Source organism: Rissa tridactyla, chromosome 7 (genome assembly GCF_028500815.1).
Source record: "Rissa tridactyla isolate bRisTri1 chromosome 7, bRisTri1.patW.cur.20221130, whole genome shotgun sequence".
In the NCBI taxonomy this organism is placed as follows: Eukaryota; Metazoa; Chordata; class Aves; order Charadriiformes; family Laridae; genus Rissa; species Rissa tridactyla.
The window spans coordinates 48,509,451-48,533,894 of record NC_071472.1 but is presented as its reverse complement, the minus strand read 5'-3'; the positions used below and the strand labels follow the sequence as shown (position 1 = coordinate 48,533,894).

At 47.4% G+C, this 24,444-nt stretch overlaps 2 protein-coding genes across 4 annotated transcripts in view; one reads left to right on the top strand and one right to left on the bottom strand.

The window, feature by feature from the left end:
- Positions 1-11,349, top strand: part of KSR1 (kinase suppressor of ras 1) — a 70,457-nt gene extending 59,108 nt beyond the window's left edge. The window contains exons 14-20 of the mRNA XM_054208438.1: positions 718-1,097; positions 2,019-2,115; positions 2,910-3,043; positions 3,475-3,606; positions 3,881-4,016; positions 4,373-4,506; positions 9,260-11,349. Of these exons, the coding sequence (XP_054064413.1) occupies positions 718-1,097; positions 2,019-2,115; positions 2,910-3,043; positions 3,475-3,606; positions 3,881-4,016; positions 4,373-4,506; positions 9,260-9,338 (1,092 nt within the window). The 3' untranslated portion in view covers positions 9,339-11,349. The remainder of the gene's footprint in view (positions 1-717; positions 1,098-2,018; positions 2,116-2,909; positions 3,044-3,474; positions 3,607-3,880; positions 4,017-4,372; positions 4,507-9,259) is intronic.
- A 7,644-nt stretch (positions 11,350-18,993) lies between these two features.
- The window catches only part of NOS2 (nitric oxide synthase 2), a 35,203-nt gene continuing 29,752 nt past the window's right edge, over positions 18,994-24,444 (bottom strand). For all 3 annotated transcript variants that reach the window (XM_054208734.1, XM_054208735.1, XM_054208733.1), the window contains exons 23-29: positions 24,059-24,222; positions 23,065-23,275; positions 22,639-22,726; positions 22,046-22,167; positions 21,291-21,439; positions 20,346-20,540; positions 18,994-19,734 (exon numbers count right to left, since the gene is read on the bottom strand). In XM_054208734.1, the coding sequence (XP_054064709.1) occupies positions 19,657-19,734; positions 20,346-20,540; positions 21,291-21,439; positions 22,046-22,167; positions 22,639-22,726; positions 23,065-23,275; positions 24,059-24,222 (1,007 nt within the window). In that variant the 3' untranslated portion in view covers positions 18,994-19,656. The remainder of the gene's footprint in view (positions 19,735-20,345; positions 20,541-21,290; positions 21,440-22,045; positions 22,168-22,638; positions 22,727-23,064; positions 23,276-24,058; positions 24,223-24,444) is intronic.

Sequence of the window (24,444 nt, the reverse complement as noted above, 5' to 3'; positions counted from 1 at the left end):
AGAGCTGGAGTTATGAGGTCTAAATGCTCTGCAGACCTCAAATCTGCAAGTAATGTACGTGTAGGTACTACCAGAGGTCAGATTAGCTCATGGTAGGTGCCGCAAAGGTAAGCATGGCCTTATGTTTTGCAGAGGAAAGCCTTTCCATAGCTGCTCACAAGAGTCTGTGATTTTGGTAGTTCAGCTTGTAGGATGAACACTGAAATGGGTTTCTGTAGGGACGAGTAAGCCAATAGAGACAGAATCAATGTTTCAGCAGAAACTACTGGATTTTGAATCAAATTTCTTGATTTTTGGAGCACTTCTCTCTAACAGGACAATTTTAGTAATCTCAAAAAAAAAACCTGCGCCCACATTTATTTGAAGCACAAAGAGGTTCTTGACCCTTTCTTTTAGAATGGCCTCTAGCATTTTGCCCCACAATGAAGGCCAGATCCTGAGAGATGCTGAATGCCTAGATGTTAGTGCTGGTTTTACAAATTTAACTGTATATGGGATAAAGCCTTTCTTGTTTTCACCTGCATGCACTGACATACGGAAGTATGCCTTTTTGTAGCCTTCTGAGATTATTTTGTCCTGTGAGGGATATTTCTAGAGCTGTAGGCAAAGGCACACATCCCCTGAAGTTCTCTCCGAGCAGCCTTTGCTGCTTTGTTAGGCTGCTTCTGCCCCTCACACGAGACTCTCAGCACGTTTCCCATCTCTTTTTGTGAACAGGTGGAAGAACGAGAGACTAATAAATCAGAACCTGAAGATGATGAGGATGAGGTGGAAGATTTGCCAAACAGACGGCCACACTTGCAAGGGATGATTTATCGCAAACCTAGCCAGACCAGCGTCTACCTGCAAGAATGGGACATTCCCTTTGAACAGATTGAACTGGGGGATCCTATTGGCCAAGGACGATGGGGGAAGGTTTACAAGGGAAAATGGCATGGGGAAGTGGCCATCAGGCTGCTGGAGATAGACGGGAACAATCAGGATCATCTCAAGCTCTTTAAGAAGGAGGTGATGAACTACAGACAGACGCGGCATGAGAACGTGGTACTTTTCATGGGAGCATGCATGAACCCTCCTCATTTAGCAATCATTACCAGGTAAGGATATAGCATCTTAGTATTATTTTTAAGATATACATATTTATAGATAGACAATATTTTTTATATATAAAAAGAAGCCTACTGCTGCATGAGGAGGTGGCAGACATGAATGTAGTCTGTGTTGCTCAGAGTTTTGGATATTAGTGATATTTCCTTTTAGTGAACATATAATATTTTTGGCAGTTTTTATTTTTGAATTCTTAAATAGTAAAAATCAAAAAGCAGGAGGAAAAAAAAATTTGGAACAGGCTGTTCCTCTGTCATCTACTTCCAGAGGATTCCAGTTCAGCAAAGTGACAGTAAAGCAATGTGTGAGGCTGATAATGCAACAGTTACCTCTTCCTTTCAGTTCCTTTTAGGGACACTTGCTGATGAGGCAAAAATATTACTATTGTTCTTCTCTCTTCTGTTTTCAGTATTTAGTTGAGATGAGGATCATTTAGCCCCTTAAATAACAGCTGTTTGGGATGTTCATACACAGGCTGAATTGAAGTACGGCCAAGGGCACGCCATTCTCACGCTCTGGCACGGGGGCGCTCAGTCATTGCTAATCGCAGTTCCAAAAGGAGTCTCCTGCTGAAGTGACCAGTAGCACCAGCAGCAGAAGCTGGCGCTCAGGTTTTGAAACCTGGACTTCAGATGTCAGAGCAGTACAACAACAACTGGGCCTCTGAAGAAATAAGCATTTGGTGCATATTCTTGAGCGTGCTTTAACAATAGGTACATGCGTACACCCACACAGATGTAAATCAATCTCATCCTTAAAGTTCTTCAAAATGGCGTTTCTCAGCAGTGGAAGAGGGCTGGGATTCTGCCAAAATGATAAGAAAACCAATTGAACATCCAGTATTACACTCTTATTTCCCTCCAATATTTTAAAAGATCTTTTTAAGGATTGTTGTTCCTCTTTTCCTGTAGCTTCTGCAAAGGAAGGACGCTTCACTCGTTTGTAAGGGACCCCAAGATATCCCTGGATATTAACAAAACCAGGCAGATAGCACAGGAGATCATTAAGGTAAGGCTGCGTTATGCCAACGGAGACGTGTGCTTTCTGGGCAGTGCCTCAGCAAGAGCTTAGAGGCAGCACAGCTGGAGAGGTTCTGTGAGTCTCAATAGCCCAACAGGGTGTTGCAGCAGGAGATACTCAAAGTTGGCTGAAAAAAAGTGCTAATTTAGCGAGCAGTAAGCTAAGGGCCCATCCAGAGAGAAACCGAGCTTTTGCTTGTCAGTGAGGGGCTGGGGAGGGAGAATTTAGATAAAGGGAACAATGAAGAGAGGTATGCAGGATAGGTTTCCTTCCCTGTCTCTTCTCTTTATTAGCAGCTGCAGCTGAGTTAATGCATTCTGAAGTAGGTGGCATTTTCTCCCAGATTTGCACAGCGTTTTCTGTGCTCGCTTTCAATAGTTCTCAACTGAAGAAGCATTTCTAAAGCTGCTGTTTTCTTTTCTGGCAGAAATATCCTGTGAATTTAGTGAGCAAACTCGTGTCAGTTGTTCTTCCACATAGAGACTTGTTCAGGATTGTGAAGTCCAAAGCCACTTAATGCTTCAGCTAAGAGTACCCTTCCAGCAGCCCTGTGCAGAGGATGACAAGCAATTCAGAGGCTGAGCGCTAAGCAAGATCTGCTGCCTTGCTGACTTTCCTTGCACCCTTCCTGCCTAAGTCCGGCAGCTGCTGTCTCTCCAGTTACAATTAATCATTTATGCTGGAGCAATGAGAGTAAATGTGTATTAGAAAGCAAAGCATGCCCAGAGTTAGAGGCTCGTAAATCATAAAAAAAAGTTTACCTCTCTACATATATTTCCCAGGGCATGGGCTATCTTCACGCAAAGGGGATTGTACATAAGGATCTGAAATCCAAGAATGTTTTCTATGACAATGGGAAAGTTGTGATCACTGACTTTGGATTATTTGGAATTTCGGGTGTGGTGCAGGAAGGAAGGTAAGTGGAGGTTTCAATGCTTGGTCCACTTCTAGAATGATAAATAATGATCACAAAGGGACACATTTTGACGTGTTACGCAGTACAAGTGAGGAGTGTTGCTTGCTTTAGTACGTACACACGTTTTTGGAATATGCTATTTTTCGTTGTTTTTTTAACAGAGTTCTTTCTGCTGTTCCCGTAGCACATTGCTAGGAAGTTACGTATAGAGTAAGACTCAGAACGCAGTAAAAAGAACACTTTGAGCCCAAGAATGAGCTGGAGAGTCAGGCTAGCTCATGTGTAGTTTTTAATAGAGTAGAAAATTAGAAAGCAAATGTCAGCAAAAACATGCGAGTAAATCAAGTCAGATGAAGCACAGATACGGTCCATACGCTGCTGCTTGGTTGAACCAGTAGTGTTCCAGTACCACTTCTTTCTTTTGAACTCAGGAGGGAGAATGAATTGAAGCTGCCTCATGACTGGTTATGCTACCTGGCCCCTGAAATTGTTCGCGAGATGGCCCCTGGGAAAGATGAAGACAAGCTGCCTTTCTCCAAAGCTGCAGATATCTATGCCTTTGGGTAAGAGAGGAACACCTGAGAGTACCGTGGGAGCTTACTAAATGAGATTTGTTACAGTCAGTGGGCCTCTTCTCACAGGCTCAGGATTCTAGCTAGGACGCTTTTTCTCAGCTACTACACAAGTCGTGGGCGGGAGGTGTGTGTGGTGGGAGGGATTTGCTGCACAGCCTTGTACACCTTCCAGAGCTTATCTGAAGAAATGGGAACGGAGTCAGGGTTTTGTATCTTTCTCTTAAGAGCAGGCAAAGGCTTGATTTGTCCGTTGATGTTGCAGGACTGTGTGGTATGAGCTCCAAGCGAGAGAATGGCCTTTCAAGAACCAGCCTGCAGAAGCACTCATCTGGCAGATTGGAAGTGGCGAAGGAGTGAAACAAGTCCTTGCAACTGTTAGTTTGGGGAAAGAAGTCAACGTAAGTACCTCAGTTGCAGGAATCCTTCCATATAGCTATTTATCAGGAAAAGAGGGAGCTGCTTAAAGAGGAGATTTATTTACCTTTAGAGTTATAATACAAGTAAAAGGGCAGGAGAGAGAAGAGATTAGAATGGGACACCAGGTTAGATACTACGCCTCTGCCCATAACTGTCCTACAGAAGTGGATGTCCGCTGGTCTGCAGGATCCTGTTTGATTATAAGAATGTCCAAGACCTCTATTAAACGCTGTCTCTGGCTGGGCTCGCACAAGTCACGGTGCTCAATCAGCTGCTTGGTCTGCACAGTTGACCTGGGAACTAAGTGGAGATAATGAGCCACAAATACCCTTTGCAGGAAATTCTCTCAGCGTGCTGGTCGTTCGATCTCGGTGAGAGACCTAGCTTCACTGTCCTCATGGATATGCTTGAAAAACTGCCAAAATTGAATCGTCGGCTCTCGCACCCAGGGCATTTCTGGAAGTCTGCTGAGTGAGTATTTGCTGCTGTTCAGAACATTTATGCCGCTCAGAATTTGCTCACTGATCATTTCTGTCCTTTATTTTGCCTTCCTGGGGGCTGTCAAACCTCTGATGGGAGAGTAACGGTGTTCTGCTTTTCTAGTTACTAGGAAATTATGCAATTAAGCTTGTGTGCTTCAGACAGTTAATTTCCTACTTTAACATATTCACCTCCCTCCTTCAGTAGATTACTTATACAGCTTTATGTTTGGTTTCGCAGAGTATCTACCAACAGTATTGGAAAGGGCCCACACTGACCCCAAAGTGGTTAGAATTTCCCCTATAATGGCCGGTGCTGACTGAGGAAGGGAAGGAGCAAAGAATGTGCCGCCACTTCCCTTTGAAACGGAACTGTCAAATTCTGATAGAGTCCTAAGTTCCTCAAGGAGTATGTGGGGAAAAAAATCCAACCCCCTCCTCCTCTTTATGGGAGAGCACTCAATTTGCACAGGCAGATAACGAAACGCAGCGCTAGTCCTGACTCAGAATAATTGACTTCTGGGGAAAATTACCAAAGTAGGTGGTAATCGTGTGTCAAGTGATTTTGAAATCCTGATGATGCAGTAAACTGACAGCTAGCAATGAGTGGCAGTGTTTGGGCTGAATCTCTAAGTTGGAATTATGTCAAGATCTGGACCAAGGAAAGATAAATCATGAGAAGTTACTGTAAATCCCTGTCAGAGCGTGATGCTTTCAAAGTCAGCTTCTGCGTCGCAAGGTCTCATAAGGGGAAGAAAGGTCTCATAAGATCCAGCATCTGTAAACTGTCAAAACTGGAAGAGGTCCCTCAAAACACCCGATTGTATGTCCCACGTCAGCGGTTATGACAGGTCAGACCAGAATATAGAACTCATTCCAGCTCAGACTGGATGAGCATAAAGCCACAAGGACTAAAACTTCCAGCCTCCCTTCTCACGAGCAACCCGTCGCTCTCGGGGAAGGGTGGTTCCCAGTTCCACTTCTATTAAGATCAAGTGGAAGCAAAGCAGATACGATTGCTGGAGCCGCAAGACTGAACCCTCACCCCAGACCAGTTCCACGTCAGTTGTCTCAGCTCCCCCGCTGCCTGCTGTTATCCCAGTAGCTCCGATGGACTTGAGCGAGCAGGCTGGCCCTGCCGGCTCCAGAGGGGACAGCCAGCCTGGGTTCAGGGACACACTTAGGGTTCTCCTAGGCACAAGGGTACATTTTGGTGACCTCAGTGGTTTTTCTCAAAGTCTGGGGGAAGATCAGACACATTTGCGACCAGTGCCCATTTACTACGTACTTTGCTTAGTGTTTATTTTCATTTACTGAACCTCTAGTATTTTCTCTTTTTTTCTCCTTTTTTGATGTTTAATCTACCCCTTCCTTTCCCATAACCCTTCACAATCTTCCTGCAATACCTCACCACAACTAACCAAATGCTTGTTTGCTTCTCTGGTGACTGTCGCGGCACTCTGTGCTTTGGTGGGTGCGGTTTCTTTGGGGGTTTGGTTGAAAATTTCACCATTTGTCTCTTGTGCAATTTCCCTAACACTTGTACTGGATCCCTGATACATTACGATGTCTAACGACTTTAACATGCGGAATGCTGCTCCAAGACTGTGGCCTCATCTTTATACAAAAGGACACTATTATCAGCAAAGACTGAAGGCTCACTGCTCACTTCTCCCTGAGAAGTAGAACCGCCTGGTATTTTTTCCTTGCACTAGACGGGTACATTTGCCCAGCACAGCACTCACTGTAAAAGCGTACAACAACTGCCTTACATTTGGCAGTTGTTCTTTGCATTATCATTACTGCCTCTGGGCTGTGGCCCAGCGTTGGGAGGGAGGGTGTCTTTCTGCTCCCCGAACACCCACTGCCCCAGCAGAGCTGTCACAGCTACGCTTCGCTCCTTCTGATTTCAATTGTCTAGATTTTTTAAAATAAAAATTTAAAGAAAAACCTACAAAATCTGAGCTAAAAAATGGACCTGCGTGTAATTGCTGCTGCTTATCTGTCCCTCAGTCCTAATTTAAGAGAAACAATTTTTTTTCCTTGTCTGGCCAAAGCGTACCAAGGCCTGTTTCCAGGCGCAGCCTGTGTTGGGCAGGTCTGTACCCAGCTGCCTTGAGGACGTGCTTCTCCGTTACCCATTCCTTCAAGACATCCAGCTTCACTTGGGACATTGCTTCCTATTTTTTTTGAAGCTAATCCTCCCTTGCCTCAGAGGAAGATCGTTGTTTTTAAGTTGTGTTATGTTACAGCGGTTCTTTTGCCAGTAATGAGCATGAAACAGCAGTGCCCTTTGGTGACATTTTTTCCTTTCTACAGAGACACACTGTACTCCAGCACTATGGTTCTGTGTGTCAACACTTTCGTGCCCTCGTTTCTCTGTACAGTAACATCCACTGGTGTCGGATCATTAACTCTGGTGACTGATTCGATCTTTTCAGCTCCCTGCCCAGAGATCCCAGAGCAGACAGCGAGCCCGGGCTGGCTGTGCATTCCCAGGCAGACAGTCACGCTCTCCATTGTCCTCCAACATCTCCTTGGACATGAACTTGAAGTAACGCTTCCCATTTGGGCAGCCGGTTCAGGAGAGTGCTCAATTCCAGAGCAATTTGCCAAGTGATTATTTTGGATTAGTGTTTCCTTAGGGAGTTACTTTTGAACAGCTTGTGGAACTGCAGAACGATGTCGGGTGTAGTCGCTACCCTGATCATTTTTCCCTGGGTAGACGGGCTGACACCCCCCTCCGCCCCCACAAGTGGTTCACGTCAATTTGCATACATTACTACTGCTTCTCTGCTCAAAGCATTTAATAGGGGAGAAGTACTTTAAGTGTCAGTATCAATTATCAGCATGACAGCTGAATCAGTGCTCCCTGCAATGAAAGCGCAGGCAGCTCAGTTGTTGTCCAGCCCCTGCAAACTGGGAGGCTCTCTGTAGCCAGGCCGGCCACAGACCTGCTCCCAGTCAAACCCCACTGCAGACACAGGCGTTCACACCCTGTGAGACACACTGCACTAACCCCATGCTTTATTCTGGTCTAAGCTTTATAATATGTAGTTCTCAAGGGCTTGCTTTAAATAACTGAAAACTAACTCTCACGGTGTCTTTTTCCCTTCCCTCCCGTATTTCTTTGTAGGTTGTAGCTACTGGTGCAATAACGGGCTCCACCTTGCATGCTTCCATGTGTTGTATCCTAACCAGCAACTTGGACAATCACCTTCCATTTAAAAAAGCAAAAACAAACCACGAAATTAACCCATGGACGTAATCAACACTATATCCGAATTCTCCTTTTCTGCCTTTTTCCGCTTGGTGTGGGCTGTTAGCTTGAATAACAACTCCTGTCCGCGAGAAGTTCCTGTCTAACAACGTGGCCATCTCTCACTTGGGAAGCGTTTCAGCAGGCTGTAACTCCCCCTGGAAAGGCTCTGGTCATCTGCTCTCTAACTAACCAGTGCAAGCGCCAGCGGGCCCTCTGTGTCCGGCCCGGCAGGGTGGGGGTTTTTCCAAAACTGGTGTGACTTGTGCATGTCCTGGGAGGCAGAGGGGTGCAGCATCCTCACGTCAGTCTGAGGTCACGCCTGGCATCCTTAGTCTGGACGGTGGCTTTGTGACTGAAGGTGACAGGTACATTCTCACAGGCACGGCCGATGGCTGGACGCTCCCCTTGCTCTGCAAACCCACAAGATTGTGCCGATTCTCCCTCGGGACCAGAGCCAGCGTTGAAGCCAGGGACAATTTTGCCAGGGGCTGGATGAAGCTGCTGCAATTCTTGAGTGGAAAAAAGGCTGGGCCTCACCCTGCCTGGAGCAGGTTGCAGTCCCTCGCCCTACCGGGATCACGCCAGGAGTATCCAGAACCGGACGGGGTGGCCCAGCTGGGATCAGCCACAAGGCTGTGTAGAAGAGCAGGGAAGCAAGAGCTGCCTTCAGCTCCCGCCCTTGCAAAGCTAGTGCTTTGAATTTGACGGTTTGCTTCTGTTTACGGCCCCTGTTCAGCAAAGTGTCCAGCAACATTAGGGGCTTTCCAGGATTGTAGGTAACACAGCAAACACGTGCCTTTTTAGAAAAGGTCTTTCTCCATTCTTTACCAATTTGTGATTTTGAAAAAATATCTTGTTTTGGAGGGGAGAGGACAGGGACAGAGAAGAATATGCACCAAGAACCCCCCAGATGCAGGCTGGCTGCTTTGCTGGCACCTGAGCGCGTCTGTGTTGGATGCGCTTGGAAGTGAGAATGTTTCTAGCTACGCTAACAGTTTAAGGGTGAAGGAAAAGACATCTTTATGCACTTGCTACAGTCTATAAAGAGGAGCAAATGGGTTTGCGTTTGTTCTGTTGGGTTTTTTTTACCCAACTGCTGTAGCTCATCAAAACACCCCTTTCTCTTAAAAATGAATTTCTGTAAGTCATTTTTTCCTCCCCTTCTACTTCAAGGAAACCGAGTGCCCGTTGATAACAAGTGCTGGGCTCCTGCCCACCTTAGGGACTTCCAAAAAGCTCCTGTTTCTCCAGCGTGAGACAAAGCAGATTTGTGCTGTATGGTTCTGCTGATGGGGTTTGCATGAATAGGTTCATGCGTTTGCTGCTTAATTACTTAAGCTGCTTTTCTGGGTGATCTGAAGTTGCATGAGATCAGAATCTAACCCACTGTAGTTCCTTTTCTAGAACTGTAGCTTTGTAAGAAAAATGAAAAATAAGTAACCCTTTCCCCCTCCCTTCTCCTCTCCCTCCCTGCTCTTTTCAGCATTAACAGTAGCAAAGTTGTCCTGCGTTTTGAAAGATTTGGCTTGGGAATCCTGGAACCAAGTAATCAAAAGCTATAGCGTGGTGTGTGATTGTCTGTGAGAATGTTGTCTGCCTCCTTACACAAACATCACAAGCCTTCACTCAATCCTCCGAGCTCTGAAACTGGGGCAGCCGCCGCCGAAAGCCGCACGACCATCACTTCCCAGTCCCGTGGTGTTTGTAAAGTCTGAATTCTGCCTGAGCACCAGCAGTTATTTAAAGAATGTTTACATGATACTTTTGTGTGAACTATATTTTTTAAACATAATAAACAGTGAATCAAGTTTAACTACAGCCATTCTCAAATAGCACTGAAAGAAAGAACTATTTCTAGTTCCTGTTCATGTCTGTGGTAAAGAGACCGACCGTCTGCCTGCAAAGCAGTTGTTTCCCCGAGAGCGGTGGGACCAGCTTGTTTCAGAACGGCAGCGCATCCAGTGCAAGGGGGGGGGGGAGTTCCAGAGGGCAATTTTCTTTCCTTAAGGTAAAAATCAACCTATTGCCCAAACCAGCCATTGAGCGCTGAGGTCTATTTCAGCGGGGTGGGCCCAAGCTCTGGAGTTACACCAGTACAAATCTGCTCCTGCTGGGAGAGTTTCCAGTCACGTAGGCTGGGTCTCAGTTAAAGACTCGAGCACTCTCCTACACAGAACTCACACTGAAAGCTCCTTGTCCTCATACAATCCTGGAGGAAGCTTAACACTTGCTGGCCTTTAAAAAAAATAAAAGCACGACTTGATACAACTCTGTGCACAGGGGCCAAATTCCTCTTTTGAAGTTTTAGGCACAAGTCCTAGTCCCCTAAACGAGCAGCATTTCTGGAAATATAACTCTGACCAACCCGACTCAACCGTTTCATTTGTAGAAGAAAAGACATTTTCCAGAGTGGCAGGGAACGGCGAGAGGGACGAGAGAAGGGAAAAAGCCATCCCTAAATAATGCATTAAATAGGGGCTGACGCCCAGGGCTTGGCACGACATTCAAAGGCAATGCCCCCCCCCCCACATACACACGCAGCGTTGCTGGCTCCTGCAGCCTGACACATTGCCCTTTGCAAGCTACTTGTTTGAAAAAATTTAGGACTAAACAGTGGTTTTGGGGAAAACTAAGAATGACAGAAATCTTGTAGCCAGGACAGTCATATCTTGCTCTAGAGGCCCCGACACAACCCAACAGCTCAGACGTCTTTCAAAGGTTAACTTTAAGACCAAAAACCCAAAGCACACCCTATCCACGTAATATCCAGGTTGTAAAGGAGACGGCCGATGAGCACATTTAAGGTGACAGAGGCATTATCCCACAATTGCAGCAGCGTTGGCAGAGGCTCCCTCATCCCTCCCATTCACCCACGCAGACGCAGATGCCCCCCCCTCCCTTTCACTGCCACCACAAGGCTTTGGCATGAGGCTGACGGGGAGAGGGGCTCTGAAGTCCTCTGTGGTGCTGGCAAAGGGGCAGGTGCCCCCTTTGGCTACTTACGGGGGGCTGACTGTTGTAGAAAATCAAGTGGCAAAAGTATTTCCTGAGTTCTGTTGAGCAGAGAGCTTCACTCCAGCTACGTGCAAGTCAGTTATATTCTCTTATAAATATTTGGATAGAGTGACTTTCTAAGTGTGTCTCAGCTGTAAAATGGGTGGGTGGTAGCCAAGCGTGGCATTGCGGTGCTCTCCTGACCTTCCTCTCCCCACCTTTATAAAGCAAATAAACCCCCTCCAGCTCTACTGAGTATTTAACCTGCACCACTGGGGGGGTCTTGACGACCCGCCTCTGTTCTCTCACGATAGTTTTGTGCGTCAGCAGTTTTAAGCAGAAGTTGTTCTCCCTGCTTAAATAACAGCCGCGCACCACCGACCCAGAGCGGGGAGGGAGGTGCTGCTCTGCACCAGCAACACGCCGAGCCCCCGGCGGCGCTCTGCGTCTGGCCCTACAGCCCCGCGGCGGCTGCTGCCGGCTGCGGCGCGTTGCTCTGCGACTTGGGGTTCCGAGCCGCCCTTCAGCTCGCCCTGCGTTTGAGGGCAGCAGCGGCTCCTCACAGGGTGTTCCTGCATCTCCGTGCACAGAATGGGTCCCGAGACCCGGGACACCCGGAACGCCCCAGTGTGGGAACCAGTCGCCCAGCTCGCACATAGACAGTGTTTCCTCGTGCACCAGCAGTAACGCTGCTCTGCAAGTGTGAGCTACGCTGAACAAGCAATATATTCTCAATTTTTTTTCTGATAAGATAACTGGCTAGGAGGAGGACAGCCAGTGCTGGATGACCAGCCAGATTAAAACAATTTAAAAAAAAAAACAAACAAAAAAACCTATCACCTTTTGTCCTTCCTGTGGCTGCCCTCAGGTCCAATTCCCACACAGCCTGTGCGGACTCCCGCGCCCTGGGCTGTGTGTCCCCTGCTTTCGGCAGGGCCTGGGACCTCACATCCTTGAGCTGCACTTCAACGTGCGCCGAACGCTAATGGGAACGTCCCAGCTGAGCACTGCCCCAGTGCCCCGCTGGGAACACGGCCCTGCTGCTCCACGCTCCAAAACCGGCCGTTAGACACGAGATTTGGGATTCCAATTCAATCTGACCTTGCTTTTGCGTTTAACACCCATAAATTGCTCTCAAAAGCAAACCCAGCCTCCTGGAGCCAGTGTATCGGAGAGGAGAGGCCGATGACTGGCTCTGGGATAATTTCTGTTTTAATCAGCTGGTGTGAGACACACAGCACTCGACGAAGCGGTGAGGGGAGCGGAGCTCGTACCCCTCTGCGTGTCGCAAACCAAGCGGGAGTCGCTTGGTTGCGCTGTTGTGTGTCACGCGTCCCGTCCCCTCCTGTGCTGGCGGGAGGGCGCGGGGCAGGCGAGCCTGTGCCATGTCGGGTTGTAAATGTGAAGCTGGCTGTAAATGCTGCTACAAAAGCCACGCGTCAGTAGTGAATGTAAATGGAGTCTGTAATATGGTGAAAATGGACACGTTTTCTTTTCAAATGTGATGTAAACTTTGTACAGTAAAAAAATTTTTTTTTATATTTTCTATCAACTGAGTGTCTTCCAGAATTGCTATTAAATTAATTAAAAATTGTTAGTATTAACAACAGTTTCTGTATTAGTTTATGCAACCAGAAAAAAAAAAAAAAAAAAAAAAAGAGTGCACTCTATGCTAATGAAATTCTGGATATGTAGGAATCTTTTCAGTGAATAAATCTTTGCTCTGGATAAAGCAAGTGTTACAGAATTGTGGTTTGACCTTTTTCCCCCCCCATCTACCTGTAGCCAAAGGAGAGGAAAACACGAGCAGATTTCATAGTGACCCACTAACACATCGCACGGCGCAGAAAAGCCCGTGCTGGAGGATTTGCAGGACTGAGCCGTTGGCCATCGTGCAGCGGGTCACACTGCGGTGGCGCTGGGAGGCTACAACCCCTCCCAGAACAGACTTTTAAATGGTGTTGGGTCCTGGGAAGTTCACAAAAGCCAGCGCCAAAAGAAGGTGCTCTGGGCATCTCCACTCCCACACCCAGTTAATGTTCACCCTGGCCCCAGTCCCGGATGGACGCACCTTTCTCTAAGTAGCAGGAGATGCTCTCCCTGCTCTAAAGTTAGGAATTCAAGGCAATATATTTAAAAGGCCAGAAAACGTGGGAGGTGCGTAGGAAGAAAGGGCAGTGGCTGGGCACTGCTGTGGTGTGCCAGCTGACGCGCAGGGAGGGCACCGGCTCCGCCATCCCCTATTGCGGTTCCTCGCACTCCCCTCCCTATCCCTTCCATGGCTCAGCATTTCCCCATTCCCTCTGCCTGACAGACACGGGGCGACACAAAGGTCACCCTTTGGGGGTAAATGACCAGAGCGGGACCCTTGCCATGGGTGAGGGCCGCCCCGGGCGCAGCCCCCTCCGTGGCCAGACACCCCCGGGAGAGCGCAGCCCCCGCGCTGCCAGGCCAGGGACACGAGGCAAAGCCACCCTGCCCTGCCCGGCTGGGCCCCGGGGGGCACGGGGAGGCAGCGCCTGCTAAAACCCTTCCCCAAATCGGGCAAGAACCAGCAGCTATCCTGACAGACGGCGGCCCTGTTTCTAGAAATCCCATTGCAACAGAGAAGCTCCTGGAATAACAGGCTGAAGCAAAGGGTGAGAGAAGCCTCAGGTTTAGCTCATGTAAGAAAAAGATAAGATTAAAAAAATAAAAATCACATTACAGCTTTTGCTATAGCCCTTGCTGTGTATTACAGCTTTTCTTTCACTAGACTGACTTGTTAATTTATGGCCTTTGCGCCCATTTGCTTTCTTCCCATTATACTGGCTGCCAATCACTGACACCCTGCCACAAACGAGGTGACAAGCGGGTGCCTTTTCTACAAGCCTGGTTCCTTTTGTTTCCTCTTACAAGTCAAATTTAAGAGGCCCTCAGTTACGGCACACCTGGCAAACTCTTTCTTCAGCTTTTATAACAGGCTGGAGCACCAGCTCTTCGCTTTCTTTCTGCTGTAACTCGGGCTCTTGCCACAAATCGCATCCCACAGAAAAGGGGGAGGAGTGACCAGCCCTGGGCTACCTCAGAAGCTCCTGTGGCCTCGGGCACAAGCCCTTCCCTGGGCTTTGGTTGCCTCCTCGCGGCTGCTGCCCTTAATTGCAGCTCCAGCTCCCTCGCAGGAGCGCCCCCCCCGCACCAGGCTCCGGGGGCGGCTGAAGAGCTGGCGAGCCCATCAGCAACTGGCGAAGAAAGGTTTCTACCCTGGACGTGGGTCAGGTTATTTCGTGGTTTAACCCCACCACTGCGTTTTCTTGAAGCACTGGTCTATGTTGAGAAGCCGCTTCCTACCCACGTCCCACTCCAGGCCCTTCCCCGAGCCCCGTGGCCGGTCCCCGTCCTCGCTCCGCACCGCGCCGGTACAGGGGGCTCTGCCCGGCCCCCGCCCGCCTCACCCCGGCCCTTCCACGCTCTCCCCGGGGAGGCGGCAGCAGCTCCGCAGCCTCCGGGCTCGGCCACCCCCAGGCTCTGCCCCCCCGCTGCCCCAGGGACTGGGGGACCCGGGCACCGTCCCGGCCCTCGCCGGGGGCCCCCGGAGCCCCCCAGGCCCCGCCAAACCTTTGCACCTGCGGCGCGGGGAGAGGCCCTGCCGGCGAGACACGGGCCGCCCCGCTCCCCCCGGCCCAGGGGCCGCCGCAGCGTGTTAATTAATCCCGGGAACGTTACGCTGCTGCCAAACAGCTTTCTGCTGAAAATAACGGCAGCATTGTGCTGTCCTGCAGGGAAAAGGCCGAGGCATTATAAAAGCGCAATTTTGCATTTCATCCATCGCATCTAGATCTTTCATATGCAAACAATAAAAAGCTTAAGATAAGTTGAGCTTTGTTCTCTTTCATAAAGAATAAGAAATAATGAATTTAATTCTCAATTAAACTTGAAGGGCAAGGGCATTTAATTTAAAAAAAAAAAAAAAAAAACAACAACCAACCACAAACCATCCTGAAGCATAAAGGTTACACTGCGCCAGCTGTGGACTGAGGTTGGTATTCGGTTCCACCCCAGCAGTTGCAGCCTGGGGGGGTCTGAGAGCAGCCGCCAGCCCGGCCGCTGCCCGAGGGGGGCACGGGCACACACAGAGCCCTCCGCGGAGCCGCCAGAGACGCAGCTCCCTGCACAACTGCGCTCACCCTGCACCGAGAGGCACTTCAACATCGTCCCTAGGTGCAGAGCGGCTCCAGCTGATCTGCAGGGACCCGCAGCACATGGCAGCAGCCTGGTGGTCACTAGGTCACCCTGCCAGCTCCTGTCACGTAAAAAGGTCTCATTCCCACAAAAATAGCTCTGTGGTGCCTCTCACGCCCCCTCACCACCTTTATCCCATCAGGGACGTACAGCAAGTTTTGGTCTCACTTGTTTAATTTGAGGATTTTGTGTCTCTGGGGGTTTCGACTCCTTGTGAGTCTGAAGGCAGGAGAAGAGATTGCACCCCCTGAAAACCACAGTCAACGACACCTTACTGAAGCACTCGCTGGAGTAGGAGAAGCCCAGTCCCTCAGGCAACATGCCACCCTCCTAGGGTCACAGCAAGGAAAGCCATTTCACATTATTGCTTTGGGCACCAGCTGACCCAGACAAAGTCCATATGGTCACCAAGAGCCCCAGCAGAGTGATGCTGCTTCGAGGTTCCCAAAGTGACATTTGGGCCAGGCCCAGAGCCGAGCCCATGGGGCCGGGGCAGCCAAGGTGGAACAGCCCGAGAAGCCCCAGAGCCAAACCACCGGTGCCCCGCGGCCACTGGCCAGGGAGCAGACGATGCCCCCGGGTGCGTTGTTAACCAGGACAAACAACAGTCCCCAAGACCTGACAAGCACTAATGGTTTGCTGTCCCTTCACATACCATACGCTCCAGACTGGAGACGTGACTCTGAGCCGGGCTCTGGTGTAGAGACAAGATCCCCTGCACAGCCGGACAAGCCATTATACATCACAGTGAGACATCACTTAGCATTAGCAGCCATCGAGGGAGTCTGTCAAAGCACATTTTGTTAGCAAAAACTCAAATCAAATACCTGTCTCCTGCTGAAAGCCTAAAACCACTTGTTAACCTATGATTTATACACTACTCCTCCTGTTTAGAGCATATTCTTAACAGCCTTTTTACAATATTTCTCTTTCATTGATGAACAGCCCAAGAATTTGTTTTCTCTGAAAGACAACAAAAGCTTCCCCCCTCCCCTTCCTTTTTTCTGAAGCAACCAGTACTCACACCTCAACAGAGACAAATTCAAGCACAAGGAGAGCCCGTTTGTAGCTCCAGCCAGCTGCGCTCTAACACTCAATTGCATCTTAAACCTTACAACCAGAGGAACCATTTCACCAGCCCCGCTGGACCTTCCTGCTCACCCAACGCTCCTCCCAGCGCACGCCGAGCATCTCGGTGCAGCCACGGAAACGGCGGCTCACTCAGAGAAGACCAAGACTAAACAACAACCCATGGAACATAGACCAGGCTACAAACGGACGCACCGCAGCAGCAGAAGGAGAGCCGGACCCAGCACACCACCGTCCCGTCCCCGCTCAGCGCCCGGCCTGCTCCTGCCCGCACCGGGCAGCAGCTCAGCCCTCAGGGCCCAGCCTTGGCCTCCCAGCGGGGCTGTGGGCCGGCAAGGCCCCATCCACCCAGACCCCTGCATTGCAGAATACGCGTTCGAGGAAATGAACCCCTCTGCACAGCTAAAACAGAATGCATAAATTTAAATTAAAATAAATAAATAAAAGCCTTTCACCTACCCAAACTCATCCTGCCTTCCTCGTCCCAGTGCCCGTCAGCCTCGCACCTCACCACCACACAGTCACCGTCCTCCAAGCTCTGCCCCACACAGCCCAGCTGTCCCTCGTCACCTCCCCAGGAGCCCAGCTGTCCCTCATCACTGATCAGCCCCACCTGTCCCCCCCGGCCCCGCTCCCCCCAGCACGGCAGACAGCAGGGGGCTGGGCAGCCACTTCACCTGCAGACATTTACCTTCCCCAAGCACTTACCCTAATGCAAGGCCGGAACTTCTGCTACCTCTCAGCTGGGCAATAACGTGCTCATGTAACCTAGCCACATACTCCTTTCCTTTTCCTCAAGGAAAGAGCTTAAGTTAATAGAAGCTACTTAAACAGGTTAAAAGCATGTACAGACTTATCGTGATCAATCAATGTTAGATTGCTCAATGCACTTCAGAAACACATTCATACAGCTGAGCTCTACGTGTTTAGGGGCTATAGGGCAGCAATCGGAGCACCTACCCCCTGCCCCTGGATGCACCCAGCCAGCACTGGGACCAATAACTCTCCCTGGCAACCTGCCCTTTAGCCGGAGCCATATCCCCCTGTACCCGAGAGCACAAGGGAATTCACCAACAACCAGAGATGGCCAGAGAACCAGGCTGAGAGAAAGGTCTGCACTCTGGCGCCTTGGCTTGCAGCCTGGTTTCAATGCTGAATGCCATTAGAGCCAGGTAAACTGGGCTTAAGTGTTAATGAAACAAGGCACTAATTGCTTGAGAAAGTGTTGGTCTGTAATCCGCAGCCAGGTCCCAAATGAGTGAGGTGCACAATCATCCCAGTAACTTCTAGACCAGAATAGTTCCTCTGCCTCTAGCAGCACTGCTCAAGTGCTTAACTAATGCATGTGCTTAAATCCTTTACTGACTCGGGGCTGTAATGAACACTTCAATAACTGCAGAACAGGCGATTTGACTGTCTTCAGGATTTTAAAAGGTGTATTTTGTATCTGGTTTCTTAAATGATGTCTTGGTTTTTATCTTGGAATAGAATAATTATCCACTGACCTTAACATCTGCACTTTATCTTCCCCATTTATTTCTGTACAAAAAGCAATTATACACAGCTTCAGATCAGTGCTGCAATTGAAGTTAACTTACAGTTGGGACCAGTTCAAATAAATTCATGAAGAATTAAAACGGATCTCTGCTTTTCTTAATCCTTTCCTTTAGCTGCCTTCTCACCTCTCTGCTAGGGGGAAATTTTTGCAGTGGTGGAATTAAGATGAAAAGGTCCCCCCATAAGACTTGCCTCATCAACTTAGCATATATAAATGGAAAGTCATGCACCTTCTGAGCCGATAACAAACACTTGTGCCTCTTGCTCTGATTTGTCAGAGGCCCAAGAAGGAACAGAGATTCTTCCTTCCCTGGCTGGCGGTTTTCAATGGTGTCTCACGTCTTCAGGACATGACCTCAGGGCACCCCAGCCTGCTTTCAACTTGGTATAAACAGCATCCCTTTCCCCCCCTCCCCCCGAGTTTCTGAGCCTCCAAATGAAAGTGAACTATGGTCCTTTAGTACACAAGCATTTATAAAGGATTATGGTAGTACTTTGGAGTAAGTGATTACTTGAAAAGACACCTGAGATACAAAGAAAGCACCCTAGCAAGGGAGTTCACCTCCTTAGTCACGTACACGGCTTTTTGAGAACTTTCTTAATGGAAAGCACAATTACTCGTTCCATTTTCTATCCTACCTCAAAAGCCTAAAAATCAGAAAACCCTAACTAACCAAAGTAGGAGATAACACTCACGGTGTATATACACCAGGTGCCCACCAGGACTCTGCACTTGCCAGGAATCTCCTCTGTTCTTTACTCTTTGTACCTGTTGTCTGATACGTCCTGTTCTCTGCCATCACTGTCCACATGCTTTCATCTACACTGTATTTTTGACCTCATGGCTAAGGCTGTCCTGAAGCACGGGTGAAACACACTATACAGACATGGCACTGCTGACTTTTGAGTCTCAACTCCTCCTTCATCAGATTCCGGCTCCTGGAGACAAGGGATGACAGGAGAATCTCACCTTAAGCTTTTTAACCTGATCATATAGCCCTGGTAATTTTCGAGAAGGAACTAAAGGCTCTGATATAACTGCAAGGCATAGAAAGAGCCAAAGTCAAAATACAACTAGGGCAAAAGATGTTGCTCTCATTGCTAGTTTATATTTTTGCAGTTTGAAAAAGCCAGTCTCACAATCTATGGTGCAAATTCCCATTTTCCTGGCAGTAACAAAAATGCGTAATTACTCTTGGGCAGACTGCGTAACTCCTGCGTACAGAAGGAGAGTCGGTCGGAGTCCAAACCCACTTCCCCGGAACCCAAGAACTTACTTACCTACCCCTACAGGTTTTGGCTGAAGCCAATAGCAAAAAGAGGTACCTTTAATCCACAGCAACTTGTTTGTATCAATATAAAGGCAGCTTTTATTACAAACAAATCAAGTAAACCTGCGCACAGAATTCAAATGTCCAAAGTGCTTCTGAATTTTGTGAGCCTTACTGCCAGTTCACAGCTACTACCTCCTCACGTGCATACATCTGAAGTGTGTACAGCAGGTACTTCCACTTACAAACCATTACATTATCATCTCATTTGCAAATGAGGTGTGTGACTATACATTTCCAAGTGACACAACCATCCAATTACTTGCTTTAAAGTGAAGATAACATGCACAGCAAAACAATCTGATATAAATAAATTCACAAAGATAAACAATACATTTCAAAAACAAGGTTTCAGTTCTAGCTTAAATAGTAAAAAACTCTATATTTTCCCTGTATTTACAAAACCCAGCAGACTTATACTAGCACAGACAGTATTAAAAAAACATAATTTGCATCTTCACTGTTAAGATAATCTATTAAAAGAAGTCTCAGAATAAATAGCAACGAAAGTTAAATTTAATATTTTTTCTTAATTAAGGCTGAGGTTTAAAAGTAAAATCCTACAATCATATACACGTGTGTGATTTAACATGTATAAGAAAGAGGATTTGACCCCTTGTTTTTTGAAAATGACAGATGTGCAAAGTGTTGTCTAAAACATCAGTTGATTTGTTCTTGGGCTGGTGGGTTACAAAGCCCTTACACCTCTTTTGACTTCATGTGGGAATACAGCCCCAAATATATCTTCATGGTACCGCTTTTGGCTCTGCGAAAACAGAAGGGAAACCCAAGAGATTAATTAAATACTGCGAGCTCCTTCTCCGGTAACAGTTAAGTAACTGAAATGTCTTTTGCTCGTGTGAGTGGTTCTGTGACAGGGGACTTTTGTTGCTGCCCATAAAGGGAAGCTCTCTGAACCCCAGGCACGCGCGCCGGCACACGTTCTGGTAACACGTGCTAAAAAGCCAGCAGACCCAGGCACTGTCTTTTCAGTGATGGGCACGCTAATTTCATAACTCACTTTCCTCCACTGTTACAATAAAGTTGTACGAGTTGTACGCTCCTGGTGTTCCAGACGTGCTGCAAAGGTAATGTCCAGGCCCAAAGGGACACTGGGGAAAATGGTAGGTGTAAGAGAAGAATACGATGCGTCACTCTTACACCCCAACCAAACAGAAACTATGCGTTTTAAATCACAGTGGGTGGACTAAGCTGATCACTTAAAGCTTTTTTCCTTGCGCGTTCTGCTGAAAAGAAGCTCTTGGCAGCCCGTGCGATCTTAAGCATGACTTTGATGACTTCTGTAACCCATCCTGGAACTGACTGAAAAGAACTGACTTTCTGACTGGAAAGAACACCTGGCATACTACAGCATACCTTGAGCTGGAAGAAATACTCCTCTGCCTGCTGCTCGCTGAGGTTCAGTTTTTTTGCAAGCATCCCTTTCAAAGCCTGAGCAACATCCTTGGCCATGCGTACGTCTCCACAGACATACAGATGCCCTTCTTCCTTATGCAAGAGGTTGCACACTTTGGTCTCCAACTTGCTTTGAAGGATGTCTTGAACGTAGACCTTAGAAACAGAAAAAGGATCATTAGACAAGGTTTCTTAAAAGCTACTTTGGCTATTGGCTTCTCTAAATTCCATGTGGGTCTGTGTAGTAAGGTTCTAAATACCCTGTCAATTCCAGCTGTGTGTTGCACCACAGCAAAGAAGAAGAAAAGTGACTTCGTGCCATCTTTACAAGCCCCAGATTTGGAGGCTAGACCTGTCTGCTAATTAAACTAGAGCAGACTAAGACTCTTCATTTTCAGAACCAGTTACAACTGCCAAAGTCTCCTAACTTGCCAGGAGAGTAGCATAGCTAGAGAGGATAGCTTAAGCGCTGCTGTTTTCTCTAATCAAGGTTTCACCTAAGCAAAATTAATTTCCAGGGTCACTGTCACTGAAATGGTGACAAATGGTCAGAGCCAACCCATTTCTAACTCACGGGCTAATCAAATCCTGCAAAATTTAAGGTTTCTGAAAGTGTTCCGGCTTCTAGTTTCAAAGGCTGTTTGCACTTAGATTTTGATACGTCTGTGATGCCTCTCTACACGGCAGTGAGGGTTTTCTATTTATATAGCTTGCTCGTACTGAAGCGCACAGTGAGATTCTCCTTTATGTTGAAGGAGTGGGGCCTTTGGCCACTTGTTCACAATACACTAAAGCAAAACGCTAACATTTTTTTAAAGAACAGTGTTAAACAGAGCCCAACTCTTAACTTGAAGGACCATTCTGAAAGGAGCCAACCCTTTTAAAGAACACAGGAGCCAGCCTTACTTTAGTTTGGCCAGGTTGTCTGGAGTAAGCTGTATAGACTTCTTTCAGGACTCCCTTCCTCTTCATTTCCTCAGTTTCTTTCTTGTAGATGTGATCCATGTCTGGCTGCCGGCAGCCAAACAATAACGTCATCTCACCACCTTTGATCCCTGAAACCAACATTGGAAAGTGTTTTGTCTTTCCTGGTAAAGCCTATTATCTCTTATGACCATTCCCATAAAGGGCTCCACTGTCACAGCAACTCGCTGTGTACAGCTGCCTGTACAGCTATTTTCTAACCAGCCTTTCTCACTAAACACCTGAGACGGAGAGTGCGTGTGTCTGTGTGAGACAGGTGGTGATTTTAGGGGCTCGGTAGGACTGAACCTTCCCAAGTCCTCGAAGAACTATGTGGAGTCACCTGTTGGACCAGGTTCCCCAGACAGGCTGATACAGACAGGCCAAAGTGTTTCGTCCCCATACTGTGGCCCCGTCCGAGCACCTGGGGCAGTCACTGAACATAGAGTATTTACAGGAGACAGAGTCTGCTGCCTCCAAGTGACCAAATACCTCAAGACCACCAGCATGGTCTCAAGTGGGATGGTTTAGTTTCAGTGCGGTGTTCAATCCGTTTTGGGGTGACCAATCTCTGCAGGGTTTACTTGGCTAATGTTTCTGGGTGTCTCCATCTGTAGAGATTTTGTATGGAGGACAAGGGATGTCTTCTGCTGCTGGATGAGTTATGGCCTGCTCCTTGTGGCAATCCCCATAAGTACCTTTCTTTTCCAAGTCATGGAGACGCTGCAGCCAGAAACTTCTGAAGGGAGCAATTCCCGTCCCTGGGCCGATCAGAATGCATGGCTTGGTTGGCTCCGCTGGGAGCTGGAATTCCTTAGCACTAAAAAGCAAAAATATGTTAATTAGGTAATTTGTATATGTCTGACACCTCAGCGTCAGTTTCCTGAGTGATTTAGAGCAGCACAGCCTAAGTTACCAAATGGAAAACAGTAATGAGCCTGAACTTGGTGACAGCTGCTTCTTGTTCCCTTGGCTTTACTTGCTCTGTGGTGGATATGCTGACAGTGGGGATGGTGGCATATGAATAGAGTTCTTTCAGAATTTTCTAATGATTATGATTTTATTCAACGTAATACATAGTAAAGGATCTCAGCTCTGGAAGACAGGGAGTTCCCTCTCTTCTTAAACTTCTTAAACTTCTTAAACTCTTCTTAAACTGGCACTTGCCAGTCTCTTGAAACATATGCAAACAATGAAAAAAAACTACTGAAGAAGCTGAACTAAGAACTGCTGGGTTTGGGGTTGCTTTTTTTTTTTTTTTTTTCCCTCTGTCACTCTGTCATTCACTCACCTGCGTATAAAGCATGGGACTATTTCATTGAGACCTATTGTATTCAGCCACGTGCTGCAGACTCCATGGTGCAAAGGCCCTTGTCCATCTAATTAGGGCAAAGGAAAACAGCCGTATCAGTATTCAAAGCTGTCCATTTTTTAAAAAAAGCACAGTTTATACTTAAAATTATGGTTTTTAAATAAGTGTTTATTTAATAATGATTTATAAAACAAGGATACATGGATGATAATGATGCAGGATTTTAGCAAATCCTGACCCAGTACGAACATCCACACTGCAGCACGCTATTCTGCATGTATCACAATACAAACGTTTTGCTACAGACATGCTTTGTGCCATATGGCAGACACAGGTTATTTCTGAACCACAATGTAGCCTAAATATAATTTAATTAGGAGATAAATGAAAACAACAATTCATTACCTCTTGTCCTGTAGTTTACAACTGCAACTGTCAGATGAATCTCTCTGGGTGTCACGTCACAGGAAGAGCTGACAGAATAGTACCTGGGTTTCAGAAGCGGCAGCTGAGTCAGTAAGAAAGCTGTTGAGACCTCGGCAGAAGGAAATTCCTCCAGGACCTCCAGGATATTTGGGCTGTTGTAAAACTTCCATTTATTGTATTCTTCTGTGTTCTAAAAGCCAAAGACCACCATCACAATGTTACCAAGTCATGCTGAGTTCAGGAGAGCAGGGATGTTTGAAATGTAACTTATAACTAAGATTCCTGCATTACATTCAATTACATATGCAGGCAAATAAACAGAGAATTCTTGAAACTTTGTCTAGACCAATATTGGTTTTCCTAAGAAACAGTTTAATTTTTGAAAACAGAAGTACAGAATACCTGCTATAAGTTTCTCAGATAGCAGTGCTCTCAGTGAGATGCAGAAACTGAAGCAGAATCTGTTTCTCAGCCCCCTGCTGTAGGATATCCCAGGTCCAGACACCTACTGAGCCTCGCTGAACCCAGCAGGAGAAGCAAGCGCTTGCCATGCCCGAGTCACTGGATACTTAAAGTGACATCCCTCGCACATTCACGGTACCAAACTCTGACAAAAATATCTACCAGCTCCCCGCCAACCCCTCCACTTGCAAACTGTAAGGTCTTTTAACGGCGTATCATCAGAAACCACCCTGAGGCAGGCAAGAGAAACGGGCAGGCAAAATGACCCACCCAGAACCACACAGGAAACATCAGATCTGAAGAAAACCCTTGATTCCCACGCCCAGGCTGAGCCACAAGACCACCCTTTCTCTCACTGCGGCTGGTTTTACAAGCACACAGAACACGTAACAGAGGGCTAAAAATCAAGCACCATCACTGCAAAAATTTCTTAAGCTTCTGCTAGACAGTAAAAGGCATCAGGTGGTCCAGTATACAGCACGTGTAACATAAATTTAGCCCTACCGCTTACCTGACATAAAACTTCCAGTCTCTGTTTGTCTCCTTCCGCTGTTACCAGCTGGGAGAGTTTTTTTAGCAGTTGTTGGGAGGGTGGAGTAGTGATATCAAGCAAGTACGTCAAAGCTTCAGGGAGTGTGCAGGCTGGAATCTTTTTGTCGCTTGTCCAGTAGCCACCTGGAAATGAGGGAAATAAAAGAACACTTGGCAATTCCCTCAGCATTTCACAGCTGTAGAGCTTTGCAAAACTGAGTCCTTCAAACTATGACTTCAGACTAGGTCGCAGCAGGTCTAGACCACAGGGCCTTTGTGAAAAGAGGTTAATGTGAGGGTTCAAACTTTTTGTAAGGGGAGGATCTGATGTGGAGAATTGCACGATAACAAAACACCACTAAAAAA